Source organism: Stegodyphus dumicola, chromosome 8, assembly GCF_044657685.1.
Source record: "Stegodyphus dumicola isolate Sdum_Otavi_A_Nest chromosome 8, ASM4465768v1".
NCBI lineage: Eukaryota > Metazoa > Arthropoda > Arachnida > Araneae > Eresidae > Stegodyphus > Stegodyphus dumicola.
This window is the reverse complement of record NC_140775.1, coordinates 107499860-107516747: the sequence shown is the minus strand read 5'-3', so window position 1 is coordinate 107516747 and position 16888 is coordinate 107499860. Positions and strand designations below refer to the sequence as shown.

General features: G+C 29.9%; 1 protein-coding gene across 1 annotated transcript in view; it reads left to right on the top strand.

The window, feature by feature from the left end:
* LOC118195715 (cysteine protease ATG4B-like) overlaps positions 1-16888 on the top strand; it is a 77107-nt gene that overhangs the window by 38949 nt on the left and 21270 nt on the right. Inside the window, exons 6-8 of the mRNA XM_085823010.1 lie at positions 7416-7495; positions 8957-9177; positions 11547-11625. Coding sequence (XP_085679136.1) covers positions 7416-7495; positions 8957-9177; positions 11547-11625 — 380 coding nt within the window. The remainder of the gene's footprint in view (positions 1-7415; positions 7496-8956; positions 9178-11546; positions 11626-16888) is intronic.

Below are 16888 nucleotides of genomic sequence, written 5' to 3'. Positions count from 1 at the left end.
AGTAAAGAGTCACCATCCTTATGGTAAGCATCCAAAAAGTTCAACGCTGCAGCCATTCGCTGATTTTTGTGGTCCTCTGTCAAGATTTTTGGAATCCATCTTGCACAAAACTTGTGGTAACCAAGCTTTTCGCTGATGATTTCGTGCAACAAACTTCGCGAAATTTGTGGAAAACTCAAAGAAAGTTCCGTTATTGTGAAATTTCGATTTTCACGGACTTTAGCATCGACTTTTTCGAGAAGTTCGGCTGTCACTATGCTGGGTCTCCCACTTCGATCTTCATCGTGAACATTGGTTCGGCCATTTTGAAATCTTATGACCCACTGACGCACTCCACCTTCAGTGATAATGTTGTCCCCATACACTTCACGAAGCTGCCGATAGATTTCTATCGGTTTACAGTTTTTTGCAGTCAGAAACCTTATTACTGAGCGCACCTCGCAGCTCGCGGGATTTTCAATTAATGCAGACATTTCAAACCGTCACAGTATCTGAACGGAGCACAGCACGAACCTCTCACTAGCACGGCTAGATGCAGACTGAGCTGCGCAACGCTCTGACCCCAAGATGGCCGCGCTAGCCCCGCCCCTAGCGGACACAGACGGAAACGTAATCTACTTCCTGGATGGCCCTCGTATGTATGTACTTAACTTGTGCACCAATGCTTGGGTGTTGCAGAAATGCGCAATATTTTTAGTGCTTATCAAATGAATTATATCATATATTGTACAGATTATTTTGTTTATATATGTGTAATAGTTTATTGCAATTGATCTTTTTAAATTGAGTGCAAGAATATGTTTGTAACAATATTTCGAGAATCCTGAAAAAAAAAAATAGCCCTGTTTCTAAACCAGAGAACAGTACATGCACTGCCTCTTTCAATTTAACAGTCATACAATCATAACAGTAGGATTTTACCCTCATGGATGTCTTTACTCCTTGCACTGTACTTTAGTTGCCCTTTGCTATAAAAACATTTCCCAGGAGACATGTTTCTGTACATTAGAATTAAATAAGAACCAATGGCAGGGCTTAAGCAGTCTGATAAGCACCTTCCCCTAGTGGACCAGCTGCTCTATTGATAGAGAAAAGTTAATTTTCATCTCAAAACTGTGAAAGGCTGTAGCAAGGGAAAGTATCCAATCCTTTCTTATACAGTACAAAGTCCGTAATCCAGACTCGTCGGGACTCGATTCCGGATTAGGGGTTTTTCCGCAGTATAGATCAATTTAAATCTGGTAAGATGGCATGCAGAAATTGTACAATTAAAAATATGAAACCTTAATTTATAAAATAAAGAGCAATTATGATCTAAAGGGTATCAATATTTACAAAAAAAAAAAAAAAAAAAAAAAAAAAAAAAAAACAAGCTTAATATTTATTTGTTTCTTTTATTAAACATTCATCACTTTGTCATGATCATCACTTTTAGCATAATGAACCCTTTTTCTTTTAGTCATTGCAAGTGGGGTGTCGGAATCCACAAAATATTCAAAAAGTTCCTTTTTCTTTTTGCTTATGTCATATACAGTTGACTTTCCAATGTCATACTCCTAGCATAATTTTGAGATGGATATGCATATAATTTTGAGACTTTATCCATTTTTTTTTTTGCAGCAATTCCACTTTTTCTTTGATGGACATCGAAACATGCTTTCCCTTTGTAGATCCTTTGGCAGCTCCAGAATTTGAAACTCTTTTTTGACATAATCAAAAGTTCAAGCTTACTTTTTATAACATTGCTTTAACAGTCTGCAAAAAATAATAAGCCGGATCCAATTAGAAGATTAAGGAACAGTGCAATCTGCAACATTAATTGAAATGCCTTAGATAATTTTAGCCTAGCTTATACCGTCCGTTATACATTAAACGCGCATGCATAAATGCACTATATGTTTACGCATGCGCATAAAGTTTGTTGCTTTGAGGTCCGGATTATAGATCATTCCGGATTATGGACGTCCGAATTAGAGACTTTGTACTGTATTGGGCTATCCATCATGACTATTCGTCTCATTAATGCTGATTGTAAATAGGTAGATTAGTCAAGTGAGGAAAGTAAGACAAAGTGTAGACCATCGTTTTTCAAATGCAGCTCCAGAAAAATTCTTAATCCCTAAATGTTAACGAAAAAGAAATGTTATGAAGAAAATTATGTTACATAATCATAAAAACAAATCATGAAACTTCAAGAAGTGATATTGTTATTCCACAATGAAATTTAAATTGTAAATTCCACGTTTCACTCCTGATGATCTTCAACATAATTTTTTGTATTAATTTTAACAAAATTGTTTTAATTTGCATTAGATATTTCTAGAAGTTTTTATGAAGATTCAATCAATGTTTATTAATAGTTGTATTTAAATATAAAATTTTTTGTGCATTACATTTATTTATTAAATATCACGTTCTTCGCACTTAAACCATAAAATTCAGTTCAACAGCAATATCGCAAAATAGTTTTAAAATGAGCATATCTTTAGAATTTCCGATACAGAGACTCGCGCACTGGAGATAAAAAATGTTTTTTCTGTACAACGTTGCCATTGCTCACTTTGAAAACCTTGAGTTTGTTAATAAAAAATTCATTCAAGTTTTACAAAATAGGAAATCAATAATAAAACAAATTCTAAATTTTAAATTGGGCCTTCCACATGCCCATATTCATAGGAGGATTACGTCATCCAAAATTCGATGGCTCTGCGTACCGTTGTTTTATCACAATGTGAGAAATATACATACATTTGTGCAGATTTTTCATTATTTAATTTCTTTAAGTATAACACAGGGCAATAATACTATGTGGCAACAGTTTGAAAAAGTCCATTTGTAGTGAATCGATGCAAAATTGCAAAACAAAAACAATAGTCCTTCAGGGATGATAAAGCACCTCTGGACTAAATAAATGGGGATAGTTCTATACCTACTGTTCTACTGGGCCGATTGACAAAATTCAACTTGCATTTTTTATGTCTCGAAAGCACAACCTAGTATATGTATTAGATTTATATACAGCATTGTTCTAATATAGGTTTTTTGACACAAAATCGGACTTTTTCTGAAATGATGTGCCACTTTTTTCCATATTTCGATTCTACGACTGAAATTATGACAAACTGCCAAGTTTTGTAAAAATTGAATGAGTAGTTTTTAAAAATTAGCTCTCAAAATTTTAGTTCCTCAGTGTTAATTGAATTTGATACATATTTATTAATATCTCTTTTTTTATTAAACTTATTTGATTCTTCCTTTCACATTTCAAAATTTAGGTTCATTCCAAATAAAATGCGCCCATTTTTTATGACTTATTTTTTAAATAATTTTTTATAAATTTTTTGAAAAAAAATTTGAATTTTAACCTACAAAATTTTTAACATGATCTTAAAGTAGATGTATTTCTAGGCACTCCTACGAAAATTTGGAGTCTTTTCTTCAAAACTTTATAAGATATACGTGAATTTGCATTTGAAGTTGGGCATACTTGGTTAAAAGTGATAATAATGCCAAATGCGGTTTACGCACTCTGTTTAAATTATTTGCAAGTATGAATAATGACCCCCCCCCCCCCGTTCTTCTGCAATGAAAAAAAGGAAAGGAAAATAGGTTGCTATAAATTAAGAAGTTCACCAAGTGAATTATTCTTGGTGGAAATTGGGGGGGGGGGAATACGGCAAGATTAATTTTCGAATTTCTCCGTAAATTTTGCATTGAATTTTACAAAATTTAATATTTAGGCATAATTTGATTCGTAGAACCGAAAAATATAGAGAAAAATTGGCATGCCATTTTAGAAAAAGTCCGATTTTCTGTCGAAATACCTATATTAGAACAATGCTTTATACAAATCTAATAAACACAATTTTAATTTCATGAATCGGCCCAATAAAATGGGAAATATAGAACTGTCCCCCCTTTTTTTTTGAACAGTGTACATTAATTATTAATTTCATTTTCATTTTATTTAAAAGTAATTTAATAAATAAAAGTTTTTCTTCTGTATTCAGGATTTTGTCAGTATGAAATATTAGGAAAATTACAAAATGAAATGAAATTAGCTCTCCCAAAAAAAGTAATCAGCCAAATCATACATAATAAAGTGAACTTAATTCAGCTTGGTGTTCTCTTGAAATTACTTTGCCGTACATTGTGAAATCCTCCCTGTTTCTGTCAGTTTTTGCATGAAAATCTCGTGTTTCATATTTAGACGTTGGCAACTATGTTATAACATTTGCTATTTTTTTTAAAAATTTTATATGTAGATTTATAAAGAGCAAACATTTTTAGTGTTAGTAGAATACTATTATTTTTTTAAAGTTTTGTTATTTTGGATATTTTTTGATCAAATTTATTTAAAATGAATTGATTTATTTCAGAATAAATTTTATCTGCCTTTGTACAAATAGCATTCCTCTATGAAATTTTTGTAATAATATGATCTGTTGGATATTTTGAATGCCAGTTACATGACTGATTTTTATGTAAAATAATATAATACAGATTTTCCGTGTTTAACAAAAGCAGACTATTCCTGTGAAACTTTCTAGCATAAAGAAAGCTGAAACAGTGTAAAGCAAAGAAGCAATTATCATTATGGGAAATGGTTTTGAGTGTTCCTAGATCATCAAGAAAATAATTATCATATCATATGAAACATATTTTAAAACCTAAGAACAAAGAAATAACGATATCTTAAATAATTTACCATATAAATATGTTAAAATTCCAATAATCTACAAACTTTGGGTTCAAAGGCTGTGCAAATTGGAGATTGTTGTATATTATACATCATGTTTTCATGAGTTTGTAATAACCAAATAATGTCAATTCAAGGAAAAATAGAAAAGTGAGAAATCCTAAAATTTAATAACTTTTTGTTTAAAATGCATTGAAATACTTTAAAATTATGTACTTACTTTCAAATTACTTTAAAGTAATTTTTATGCTTAAATGAGGGGTAAAATAAATTATTCATAAAGGCATTATTTCACTAAATAGAATCCATGAACTAATTCTACTATTATGTTCCATGTATGTGCATTTGGATTACTAATCCTTCTGGAACTTGTGCTGAAACTGAAATTTTGATTTATTAAAAAGAAATTGTTTTTTTTTTTTAGATCTTCTTTTTAGATATTACCATGTTTATGATTTTTAATGCAGAAAATTCTCTAAAAAATTTATTTTTAAGAATCAGTCCCTGTTTGCTGTTGTTATAAAGCTAGCTAGGCGTGTGTACCAGCTATGAGGTGTATTTTAAGTTAGAATTCAGTGACTGAAAAATGAAATAAATTCTTCACACCTTTTAATCACATAAAACACAAAATTCATTAAAAAAGATAATGGTTTATACATCTTTACATGATTTATATAAAACATTTATTTAACAGTTGTTATACATGATTTATGTAAAACATTTATTTAACAGATTCATGATGTGTGTTTACTATGAAAAGGGTGCTGGCATAGCTATAAAAAATACTAAATAAATTCAGCAATTAATTCACTTTCTCAATCAAACTGTTATAATGTGTTTTAGTTAATTATTTATTTGCACATTTGTATTAGAAAAATTATTAATGATTATGAAATTATCATTAAATTTACTATGCTGAATTTTGTAAAAATAAAAACCTTATTTGTTTACAGTAAAGTGAGTGCAGATTACAGACATGTATGGATTGAGCAGTCACAGATTATCAGAATTCTTCTTCAACATTTGTACAAATTATTTCAGTTCTTCAAACTAAAAAAAAAAAAGAAATACACTGGAAGGCATAAACATGTTTTTTGCAGTAACAGTCCTGCATTGAGCTTTCGATGATAGAAGATACAAAGCCTATAATGTAGAAGAGAGAAGATGGAGATTGTATATTATCTTAACTTCCTTTTGTAATCGGCGAATTACTGTATCTGTAATTTCTATGCTTGCCAGGCTTAATGCTGAAAATTGGAATTTGCCAATGTCGTGTCAAATTATGTATCCCATGTCTAAAAAATTCTCATGGCTCTGACTTTAAAAATTCCTTGACTGCCTGGCAAATATTACTTTAATTTCAACCAGACAAAAATAGTCCAAGTGATGAAAAAGGTGGTAAACTGAGTCAGGTTTCTTGAATACGACGAGTTACAGGAAGGGTTACATAATCTAACCTGTATAATGTTAACTGTTTAAAAAAATAATGTTGTTAAAAAATAATGATGTTTAAAAAAATAATGCAGATCTTGCAACACGAGGATATCATATCTGTTGAGTGCTGGCTACTTAAGGGAAAGCTTCTAGTCCATTTCATGTATTGTCACATAATGAAATCTGAATTCATTATTTTACCCAGTCTAAGGAAGGCACAATGAATGCTGCCAGCTGCACATCACCACAGAAGCAGAGCAACTTTTGGGTATGCAGAGGTGGCTTTGGATAGTGCTTTGAATGCTTATTTGCAGCCACTAAACAGGATCTGTAAGAATTATCATACCAAAACCCACTTTTCATCACTGGTAATAATTTAATGCAAAATCTCCTCCCTATTATTTTTCAATGCGAGGGAGATACATAATTCTGTTTGTTGTGCCTTTTTTAAAGAATGATATCATGGGGTTCCTAAATATTCAATTTCTTCACCTTGTCTATTGCAGTTAGTTGCTGACTCACTGTGAAGTGATTTACATAAAGTTCCTTAGGTGTATATATACTTTGTAGAAGGCCAGCTTCTATAGTCTGCCTTAGATTGTTTGATTAAGATTGTGATAGATGTTCAGATAGTGCATCTTCTAGTGATGTGTCATCTGCACAAACCTTTCAAAGTTAGCAGTAAATGGTATATTCATTAGCTGTGTATGATACATATATCTACTATCTGTGATGTATCTGCTAGTTATGTGTTATTTACTGCAGAATGCTCCAGATTTTAACTTGTGAAAAAATCATTCTCATTTGTGCAAATTGTATGATTAACTTTGATGATTTGTTGCAATACACTACTGTATTTCACTGCCAAATGACCAATGCAGCATAGCATGTCAATCACTTATCTATTAAGTATGTGATGTCCTCCACATGGTATTAGTGGTTTTATTTGTTATCACATGCTTTCAGCTGTCATTTCCAACCTGACTTAAAATGGCCATTTCAAATGTCTCATTATTTTGAACCAAAAGTACCATACTAGAGTACTTTTTTAAAGAAATTATGAAAATACTAATATAAAGTTTTATTTTCGTTTTATTTATGAAATTTAGCATGGAAATATATTCATAATTCCATTAAAAATTTTGGTTATGTAAATGCTAGTATTAGTGTAGAATTCGCAAAGTCATAACAGTTTAAAAAAATACTTAAATAAATTCATATAATAAATGAAAGAAAATCTGACTGTAGTGTTTTGCTTAAAGAAATTTTTTGCTTTGTTTAGACGCCTAGCTGAAGAAGATACTGAAAATGATATTGCAATACATGTTGCTATGGATAATATGGTTATTAAGAATGAACTTAGTGAGTAGCCTGGCTTTTAATTGTTAGATTCATTTCTGATAAATTATTATAAAAAATTAATATGCATGAGTTAAATAATAATTAATTCTTTTGTGGTTTGTAATGTTTTATAAAATAAAATTATTAAAACAGAAGAAAATACAGAACGTATTTACACATTTTTAGAACGAATTTGATAAAGAACTTAAAAAAAGCAAATGATTTGGAATACAAATTTCTAGCAATAGCTTATTTGAAATGAGAAATATCATCTGCTAGTTTTAAATTAATTTTTCTATTAAAATGTTACATGTAAACAAGCTGTGGATTAAAGGATAGGTTTTTGCTCTTTTCAAAGAGAAATGTTCTTATTCCATGCTTCAAAAATTTTGTGAAATGCATAATATTAAATTTTCTAAGTGCAAAATAAGCAATATTATTAATCAGAAAGGGATAAACCATCGGTCATTACTTCAATGTGGAAAGAAGACTCCAACCTTACTGTTTCTAACATTTCTAAAGTTAAATCGTTTATAATAAAAGGAAATCCACTGATACAGAAATCAGCTGCAGTCTTTGAATACATCTATAACAACAATAAATAGAATAAAAAAACCAAAATTTACAACTTAAGAAAGCTAAGAGACATAATGTTAACCAGCTTTTGCCAAGACATGTAGCTTAATGCAGAGCAATTTAAAGAATCCTGTATAAAAACCATTTAGGAGATAAATGGAAATACATTGTGACCTTTGATGAAGCATGGGTTTACCTAAATGACGGCAACAAAATACTTAGGTTTATTATTGAAAAGCAAAGAGAGAAAAAAAAAAAAAAAAAAAAAAAAAAAAAAAAATTAAAAACCTGGTTCCATCAATGAAAAAAAAAATTAGTATGGGGTTTATGATTGTTGCAAGATTCTCTTACTGTGAAAAATTAAGAATAAGAATTTTGGGTAAAATGTTAAAATCAATTCAACGTACTGTCAATCAAAAGTATTACATCCGGTATTTACTGAAGAAATTCCATTTCTGTATCACAATGATGTTCAAAAAGAGAAACTTCATGACAAAGCAGTCAAGTCATACTTTGAAAAGTACCACAGCATTCCTTGAAAAATGAATATTGATACAGGTGTTTCATACCTTTTCAACTTATTCCTGCACATTCCCCTGATGGAGTATTGTGCCTTTGGTCTCTTGAAGAGAGCTTTTTCTTTGTCGAAACCCAACATGATTAATGGACTTAGTAGTGAAAGGGGAATGGAAATCACCCTGGAAATTTTGCGAAAAGCCCTTCTATCATGGAAATGATGATGCAGACTTCCAGAAAAAGGACTACTATATTGCACATTTAAAAAAATACTTTTGACATTTTAAATATTAATTAAAAAACCCCTGAAATCATACCAAAAATGTGTAAATACTCTCTGTAGAATTTCCACTTCATTCATTTATATTTATGTATAAATTTCTCATCTAGGAAAGCTTTTTAGGAGAAGTAATAAAAACTTCCAAAATATAGTGTCAGCTGACACTCTGCCAGCTAGCAGTAATATTTTAGATTCCTCATGTGACCAAGGAGGAACCTGCTTAAATGAAAATTCTTCAGAATATTCTGAATCTAACTCTCCAGTTCTGTTGACTATACCACTGAGATTAGGACTTTCAGAAATTATACCTGTATATTATGAAAAATTAAAAGTGAGTATCTTAATATTAAGAATGAATTAAAATTAATCACAATTAATATAAGAAAATGCTGTGTAAATTGCTTATGTAACTATTAACAAAGTTTCAGATTAAATAAATATATTAATATTTATGTAATTCAATGTATTTTTAACTTATTTCTAATATTTTACTTTGGCTGAAATTTTTGGTCTGTATGCATTAGATGTCAAGACTTGTTAATCTTGTGGTAAATTGTAGTAAATTGCAAAATGATATAATGAATCACGTATGTAAATTGTATCTTTAATTTCATATTTTTATTTTAGATGTAGGTTACATGCATATTAAGTGCTGCATTTGCATGGTATTTAAAATTTGTTTGGAGTTTTTAAAAAATTCTTTTAAAGTTTTAAAGTTTAAAAAATTTTAAAGTTTCTGTTTATGCTAGATCGCTGTTTGTCATTATATCTTGCATTTTACAAGTCTTATTAAAAATTTTTGCTACTTATTCTTTGGAAAGTGCATAGCAAATGTTTAGCATAGCAAAGACATTTAAATTATATATCCTAGATTGAATGTATATATGGTAAGCTTGTAATTTATTAGAACACAAATGCTGGTTTCAAAGCACAATAGCTAATTTTTCAAAATAATTATAATTCCAGGATATGCTAATTTAAAAGGCATATTGCATAAATAATTACCACATTGCACCTTTTCTTTGAAAAATGAAGCATCCTACATTCTAAAGTCAGAGATTTCACAATTTTTAAAGATAGAAAATTTTTTATGCAACATTTAATTTAAATTATATCAGCAGGTAAAAAATATTTCATTATTATGCAAATTATGTTCATAATTTTTTATTAAAATTGAAGTAACAGACTGTATGCAATCTTGAATTATGTTATTAATCAAATAGTTTATTTAGAAGAATCAAATAATTATGTTGAAGATTCTTAACTCAAATTTTTGTGATTATAAATGTGTGCGCTCCTCAGACAGCTGTGTACTGTCGAAAATATTTTAAGAATTAATATTGAATGTAAATATGTTTCTTGGAAAGCTATATTATTAGCTAATTAATAAATATGAGAATATCTGTATATCAAAATACAGGAAAATTTTGGTGTTGGTTAATTTGTTTATAATTCTCCTCCCACCCCCCAAGAATGCTTGCCTTCCCTGAAAACATTCAGACATTACTTTATTAGGTTATCGGATGTTCTGTATATACGTATCTACTAGCAGAAGTACCACCGCTTTTAGTTTTAGTGGGGAGATTCTTGATTTTGACGAGTTGCAAATTTGCAGCACACAATCATTTTATTATTTACTCCCCAAAATTTAATTTCTAGCATATAAAGCCCTTTTCTTAGGTAACCGATTATTATTAAATGTAAAGGCATTTTCTCAAATATGGCAGGCTACAGCTATGCATGCAAGAGCAGGTTTTTCAAAAAATATCATGCTTCTGTTCTTTAATTAGCATCAAGTGGCTTCGCTGGCCATTTTGCATATATTAACCAATAAAAGTAAAATTGAGGCTGTTCATTCTGCTCGTTCATTATTATTTTTACAAGCTTTGAGAGATGATGTGAGATTCTGAAGAGGGGAAAGAGTAAAATAATCAATATACATTAAAAAAAAATCTTTATTGTTGTATTTGTGTTATTTTTTGTTTGTTATTGCACTTTTTATGTGTTGAAAGGCCTAATGTTCTTAACATACAACTTTTATTAGCAAAAAACATGCCTACACAACTACTGTTATGCGTTATTTCATAATGATTTATTTTTCGAGAAAGTAAAATCTGTCACTGTTTGTAGCTGTTTTACAAACACCTATTAAAATAGTATTTAAAAAAAATTATGAATTTAAATTCATAATTTTTTTAAATACTATTTTAATAGGTGTTTGTAAAACAGTTTAATAAAAAATAATTATGAATTGAAATTAAAATGCACAAATGATAAATGTACATATGAAGTGAATAGCTTTGTACTCCTTGAATTTAAGAATTAGTGACTGTGCTTTTAGTTAGGTATTAGGTAATATTTAAACATAATGCATAACTAAAAAAAAGTTTCTTTTTATGTATTTTTATTATTATTTTGAAAATTTTCTTGATATCTTAAAATAAATTTTTGAGGTTTTATGTTTGATAATTTAGCAACTCTGAATAGACATGGCATGTTTTATCGGTAAATTCAAAATGGATCTAAAGGGGGGAAAAAAAAAATCCTGAATAGTTGGAAGTTTTTTGCTTTGGGCAAAAAATCCTAGATTTATAAATGTTACTAATACTGCATTTTTAATCTCATTTTTTAATTCTGCTTGTTGCATATGTTATTGTTAAAATTATATTAATGCATTTCAACATTAAAATTTAATTTCAGGCAGTATTCACTTTAAAACAATCTTTAGGAATTATTGGAGGAAGAACGAATCATGCATCATATTTTATTGGATATGTAGGTAAGGCAGCATTAATTCCTTATAGTTAGCTATAAATACTTATGATCTTATTGTATTTAATTTTTCATTTAATTAAATTACTTTACTTTGAATCAAGGTAAAACTTCATCCCTGAAACCTGACTTGCATTTATTGACTAATTAATGTGATGAATTTTGATTGTATTGAAATTTTCCTCTCATTTGTAAAATATTTTTATTATTAATAACTGGGGGCTTTGTGTTGAAAAGCCTAACTTTAGGGGGGAAAATCACAAAAAGGGCGATGTTTAAGCCCTAATGTCATAATTTTTGCTACCATTTTTTAGATTGTTACTTAAGCTATCATATACATTCGAAATTAGCATTTAATAATCTTTTTCCTTTGCTTTACATGAAAATATACCAAAAAAATTGCTTACTTTGAGAAATAATTTTTGGAATCGTTATTCTAATTATTCCAAGATTTTAATTGACAATATACATTAATCAACTTTAATAAAAAATACAAGAAAGATTGTTTAAAAGAAGGAGTCTTTCATGGGACATGGAAGGAAGGCACTCAGTGAATTCAGTCTCTGACAAAATGTCCATATCAGAATCACTAGAAATATTGCTCACTAACTTTTTAAAAAATGAATTATCACTCTCATCCATGTCACTTATCGACTCAGTTACAATTCGAATATCTCCTTCCTATGTTAAATAAGACTTTCTTGCCATAATAAACTGGAGTCAAGGTTTTCCAAAATGAAAAGGAAAATACGATATATACCCAGAACCAATGCAAAGCATAACAGAATCCCACATAGTAGCCCTAAAAGACTTTAGTGAAATAAAAGAAAAACAAAAGATTTGGAGGTATATCAGAAATGCAAATGTTTATATCACATGGTGAGTTAAGGAGCTGAGATCTATTTGTTTACATTACACATTCCCTCCTTCCCTGCAACAACTGACATCAAAGTCAGACATAATGTGTTCAAACCGAAGGTTAGGATCCTAAAACTTTGTTCACACACACAGGATACCATCTTGTGTCCCCTAAGAACGAGCTTAGGGACATCATTTGTCCCCTAAGCTCGTTCTCCGGTGATACACAGGTGGGACACCTGGTTGTGAGAGACGTTTGTAGGGGATGCATGCATGGGATGGCTGTCTGGAAAAGCTTAAATCTGGAATTTCAGGATTTCTGAAATGTTCACTCATTGTCTTTCTCAAATCTTGGAAAGCTGTCTTTTTATATTTCATGAACTAGTCTACTCTTTTTAGTTCCTTATTTCTAACACCTGCTGATATAAATACTTCAATCTTTAATCTATAACAGTAAGAGAGAAAACTGTCTGCATCAAAATATCTTGCTAATCATATTGAAATAAAAATTGAATATGCTGAAACATAAATGAATTTTTAATGTATTAAAAAAGAGTTATATTTTTTTGCTTTGCTAATGAAATTGTTTGAAAATATGTATGTATAATTTTATTTAACAAACATTCTTTAACTTTATTTTATTCTTTAAAAGCAAATATGTATGATTGTATATACAGTACAAAGTCCGTAATCCGGACTCATCGCGACGTCGGCGATACTGGATTAGGGGTTTTTTCAGATTATAGATCATCAATTTAAATCTTGTAAGATGGCATGCAGAAATTATACAATTAAAAATATGAAACCGTAATTTACGAAATAAAGAGCAATTATGATCTAAAGGGTATCAAAATGTACAAAAAAAAAAAAAAAAAAAAAAAAAAAAAAGAGCTTAATATTTATGATTACTTTATTAAACATTTCTTTCAATGTAAGTTGTTTAAGTTGCTTTGTTTTTTGTGCTAATACTTTCTCTTTAGTTCTATAAACAGACATAATTTCTTGTTCAGTTACAAAGTTCCACCTTTCGGAAGCAGTAATTTCTGGATTTAGAACCATACTACAGATTTTGCCATCCTTTAATAGTTTGATGATTGGGGCATTGCCATCACAATGAAAATCTTCTGTTATATCATCTTCATTTATTACTGCTTCTCCACATTTCTTTACAAAATCCAATAATTGTGTTCGAGAATAAACATATAAGTACTCAGGAAACACAAACACCAAGATTTAATGGACTGTAGCTTTATTTCTTTCAACTTCTGTTTGGATGGACACTCTTGCCATCGCATAGGTGCACCTCTCAGCACACAATCAAGCACACTAATAATGGCCACTAGCTAACCATGTTCTTTTCAGCAATACCAAGATCTGCTGTGATGCAGCTGGCTTGGTTAAGCTGAGTCTTTAAGTTTCTGGATTTTTTTGAGGTTATAGCTTCGCCAATAGTTATTATGTGAATCCAAAGCTTTTGTAGCACTTTTTCAAGTATCGTGTTCAACTGAGATTTCGTTAGTTAGCAACTAACTGGCAAAAATAGGAGTAGAATAACTGCTTTGGTGATCACCATTTTCCAAGTTATTGATAATTTTCATTGAGATTCATAAGGATTTCATTTCAGTAGTTTAGGAGAAGCTTATAAGATACATAAGTAACAATAAGAGCATGTCTGTTACTGTCCCCTTTACAGACAACTTATTTTCAAAATCGACAATCTCCATTCTGCTTTCTTTGTAATAAGAGCTGTATGCATTCTGTTCAAGGTGAGAGTCCAGAATACAAGCAAGTAGGTAGACTTGTCAATTTAAGGGATGTTTCAACCACATGATATTAAATTAAGGATAAACTTTGTGTATTTAAGGTAAAAAGAAAATGGCAGCATGTCTTTATGTAGAATTAAAATCATATTATTTGAACAACAGCTATGATCTAATGATTTCATGTATTGTTTAACTTCATACTTAGGTTCTTTCTGTTCACTGTTTTTTGGTGCATTGTATCAAATGATCAAATTGTCATAAAAAAGAGGTTTTTAATAGACAATCATTGATCAGAAAATCTCGAAGCTCATTAATTGTAAATATTGAACAACAATAATGACTGAATCTTGAGGCAGGCTTATGTCAGTTTGTCTGAAACTTGAAGGCAATATCACTGATAAATATATTTTTGTGGGGAGAGGGGCTAATTTCTAATTATTTGCACCCCTGCTTTCAATTTTCTCTAGAGTTGGCTATTTTTGGTATATTTATTTTCAAAATATGCATGTGGCAATAAATAACCCACACATGTTTGAGTATATGTGAATTTATGTGCTTTTTATTTAATGATTATTTCGCTAAACAGTATACACCAGCTGTAAAAATGTAAATATTGACTTTATAGATTTGTGTTTTGACCCCCTCAAAATTTCTGATTTCTTATAAAATACTTTTTATTATTATTATTTATGAACAAAACTTTACATTTGAGCTGCAAAATTAGTGAAACAAATTGTACTATGATTCAAAACTAATAAGTGGACTGTATAGCAAAAGAACTAACTAATCCAGATGGCCAAGTGAGAGTTTCTCTCTCTATCCAATAGGTGGCACTGTATTCTAACTTAACATGCCGCCACCCGTTGAAATTACAAATTTCAACATGTAAATTACAAACAAACATACAATTTAACATTCCAAGAATAACTAATTCTACAATACAATATGAAAGCTAATAGATAATCTTTCATCATGAATATAATATAAAATAATGTAACATTTTAAGAACATTAACATTCACTATGCTACAATCGAACTTATTCTTTAAACAGTTCCATTTTAATGTAAAGCACAATTTTCAATAAGAACATAATGTAAACTAAGCATTATTATCCTGGATAGGTAATAAACATATTTTACTAATACATCGAATATACACACCATTTGATGTTTTCACTTTAACAACTCTGGCCTTATTATCTTTAACAGGTAAAACTTCTAGAATTCTAGTTAAAGACTATTTAAATGGGGGGGGGGAAGATTATCTTCCTTTAACACAACTAACATACCTGCCTTTAAATTTTCTTTATTAATAAACCATTTGGTGCGTTGTTGTAGATGATTTAAATAGTCAGTTTGCCAACATTTCCAAATAACTTGAATGAACTTGGTAATAACTTGCCATTTAGAAAGTCTATTATCTGTAAGATGAGACAAATCTGGTTCAGGATATGAAGTAATGGAATGTCCAATTAAAAAATGACCCGGCGTTAAGGCTTCAAAGTCATTTGCATCTGTTGATAAAGGTAAAATTGGACGAGAATTGAGAATACCTTCAATCTGTGAGACAACAGTCCAAAATTCTTCTAAAGTTAATTTATAACTGCCGATTGTACGCTGAAGATGATATTTAAATGACTTATTACCTGCTTCCCATAAACCACCGAAATTTGGTGCTCTAGGTGGAATTAGTTTCCAATTTATACCTTCAGATGTTAAGAAATCTACTATGTCAGAATTAGATTTAAGGACTAAACTATGCAATTTTTTCAATTCTGATTTTGCACCAACCATATTAGTACCGTTATCTGACATTATGGTATTACATTTTCCACGTCTAGCAATAAATCTTTTAATAGTAGCAAGTAATGAATCTGTGGTTAAATCAGTTACTACCTCTAAATGTATTGCTTTAGTAGCTAAACATATGAATATAGCAACGTGCACTTTTGCATAATTACCCTTTCTCTGATTTTTATACTTAATGAGGAATGGACCAGAAAAATCGAGTCCACACGTAGTAAATACAAACCCTGGATTAACTCTCTCACTAGGTAAATTTCCCATAAGTTGTTCACATACAATTGATTTAACCTTAAAACATGTTACACATTCATGTACAACCTTATGAGCTATATCTCGACCATTAATAACCCAAAATTTACTACGAACCTGATGTAATAGTGCTTGAGCACCAAGATGTGAATATTTAGCATGGTAATACTGAAAAATTAATTTAGTAAATACATGATCTTTTGGCATTACATAAGGAAATTTTTGGTTGTAATTAAGATTACTATTGGCAAGTCTGCCTCCTACTCTCAAAAGATAATTATCTAAAAATGGACATAAAAATTTTAACTTACTTTTGGAAAAAACACAATTCTTATTTTTTAAGGTTAGAATATCCTTGCTAAAATGTTGTAACTGTACATACCTGATCATGATTTTCTCAGCGTCATCCAATTCTTTAACAGTTAGAGAACCTATTAAATTTTTTCCCTTACAATTGGCTATAAATCTACAAACAAAACTTAAGACACGAATAATACGAATATAGTTATTACTAATGTTAAGAATATGATCTAAAACAAGGGAATTAGAGTTCACATTTAGATTAACTAAGTCATTATCCTTAAGTTTGAGTTC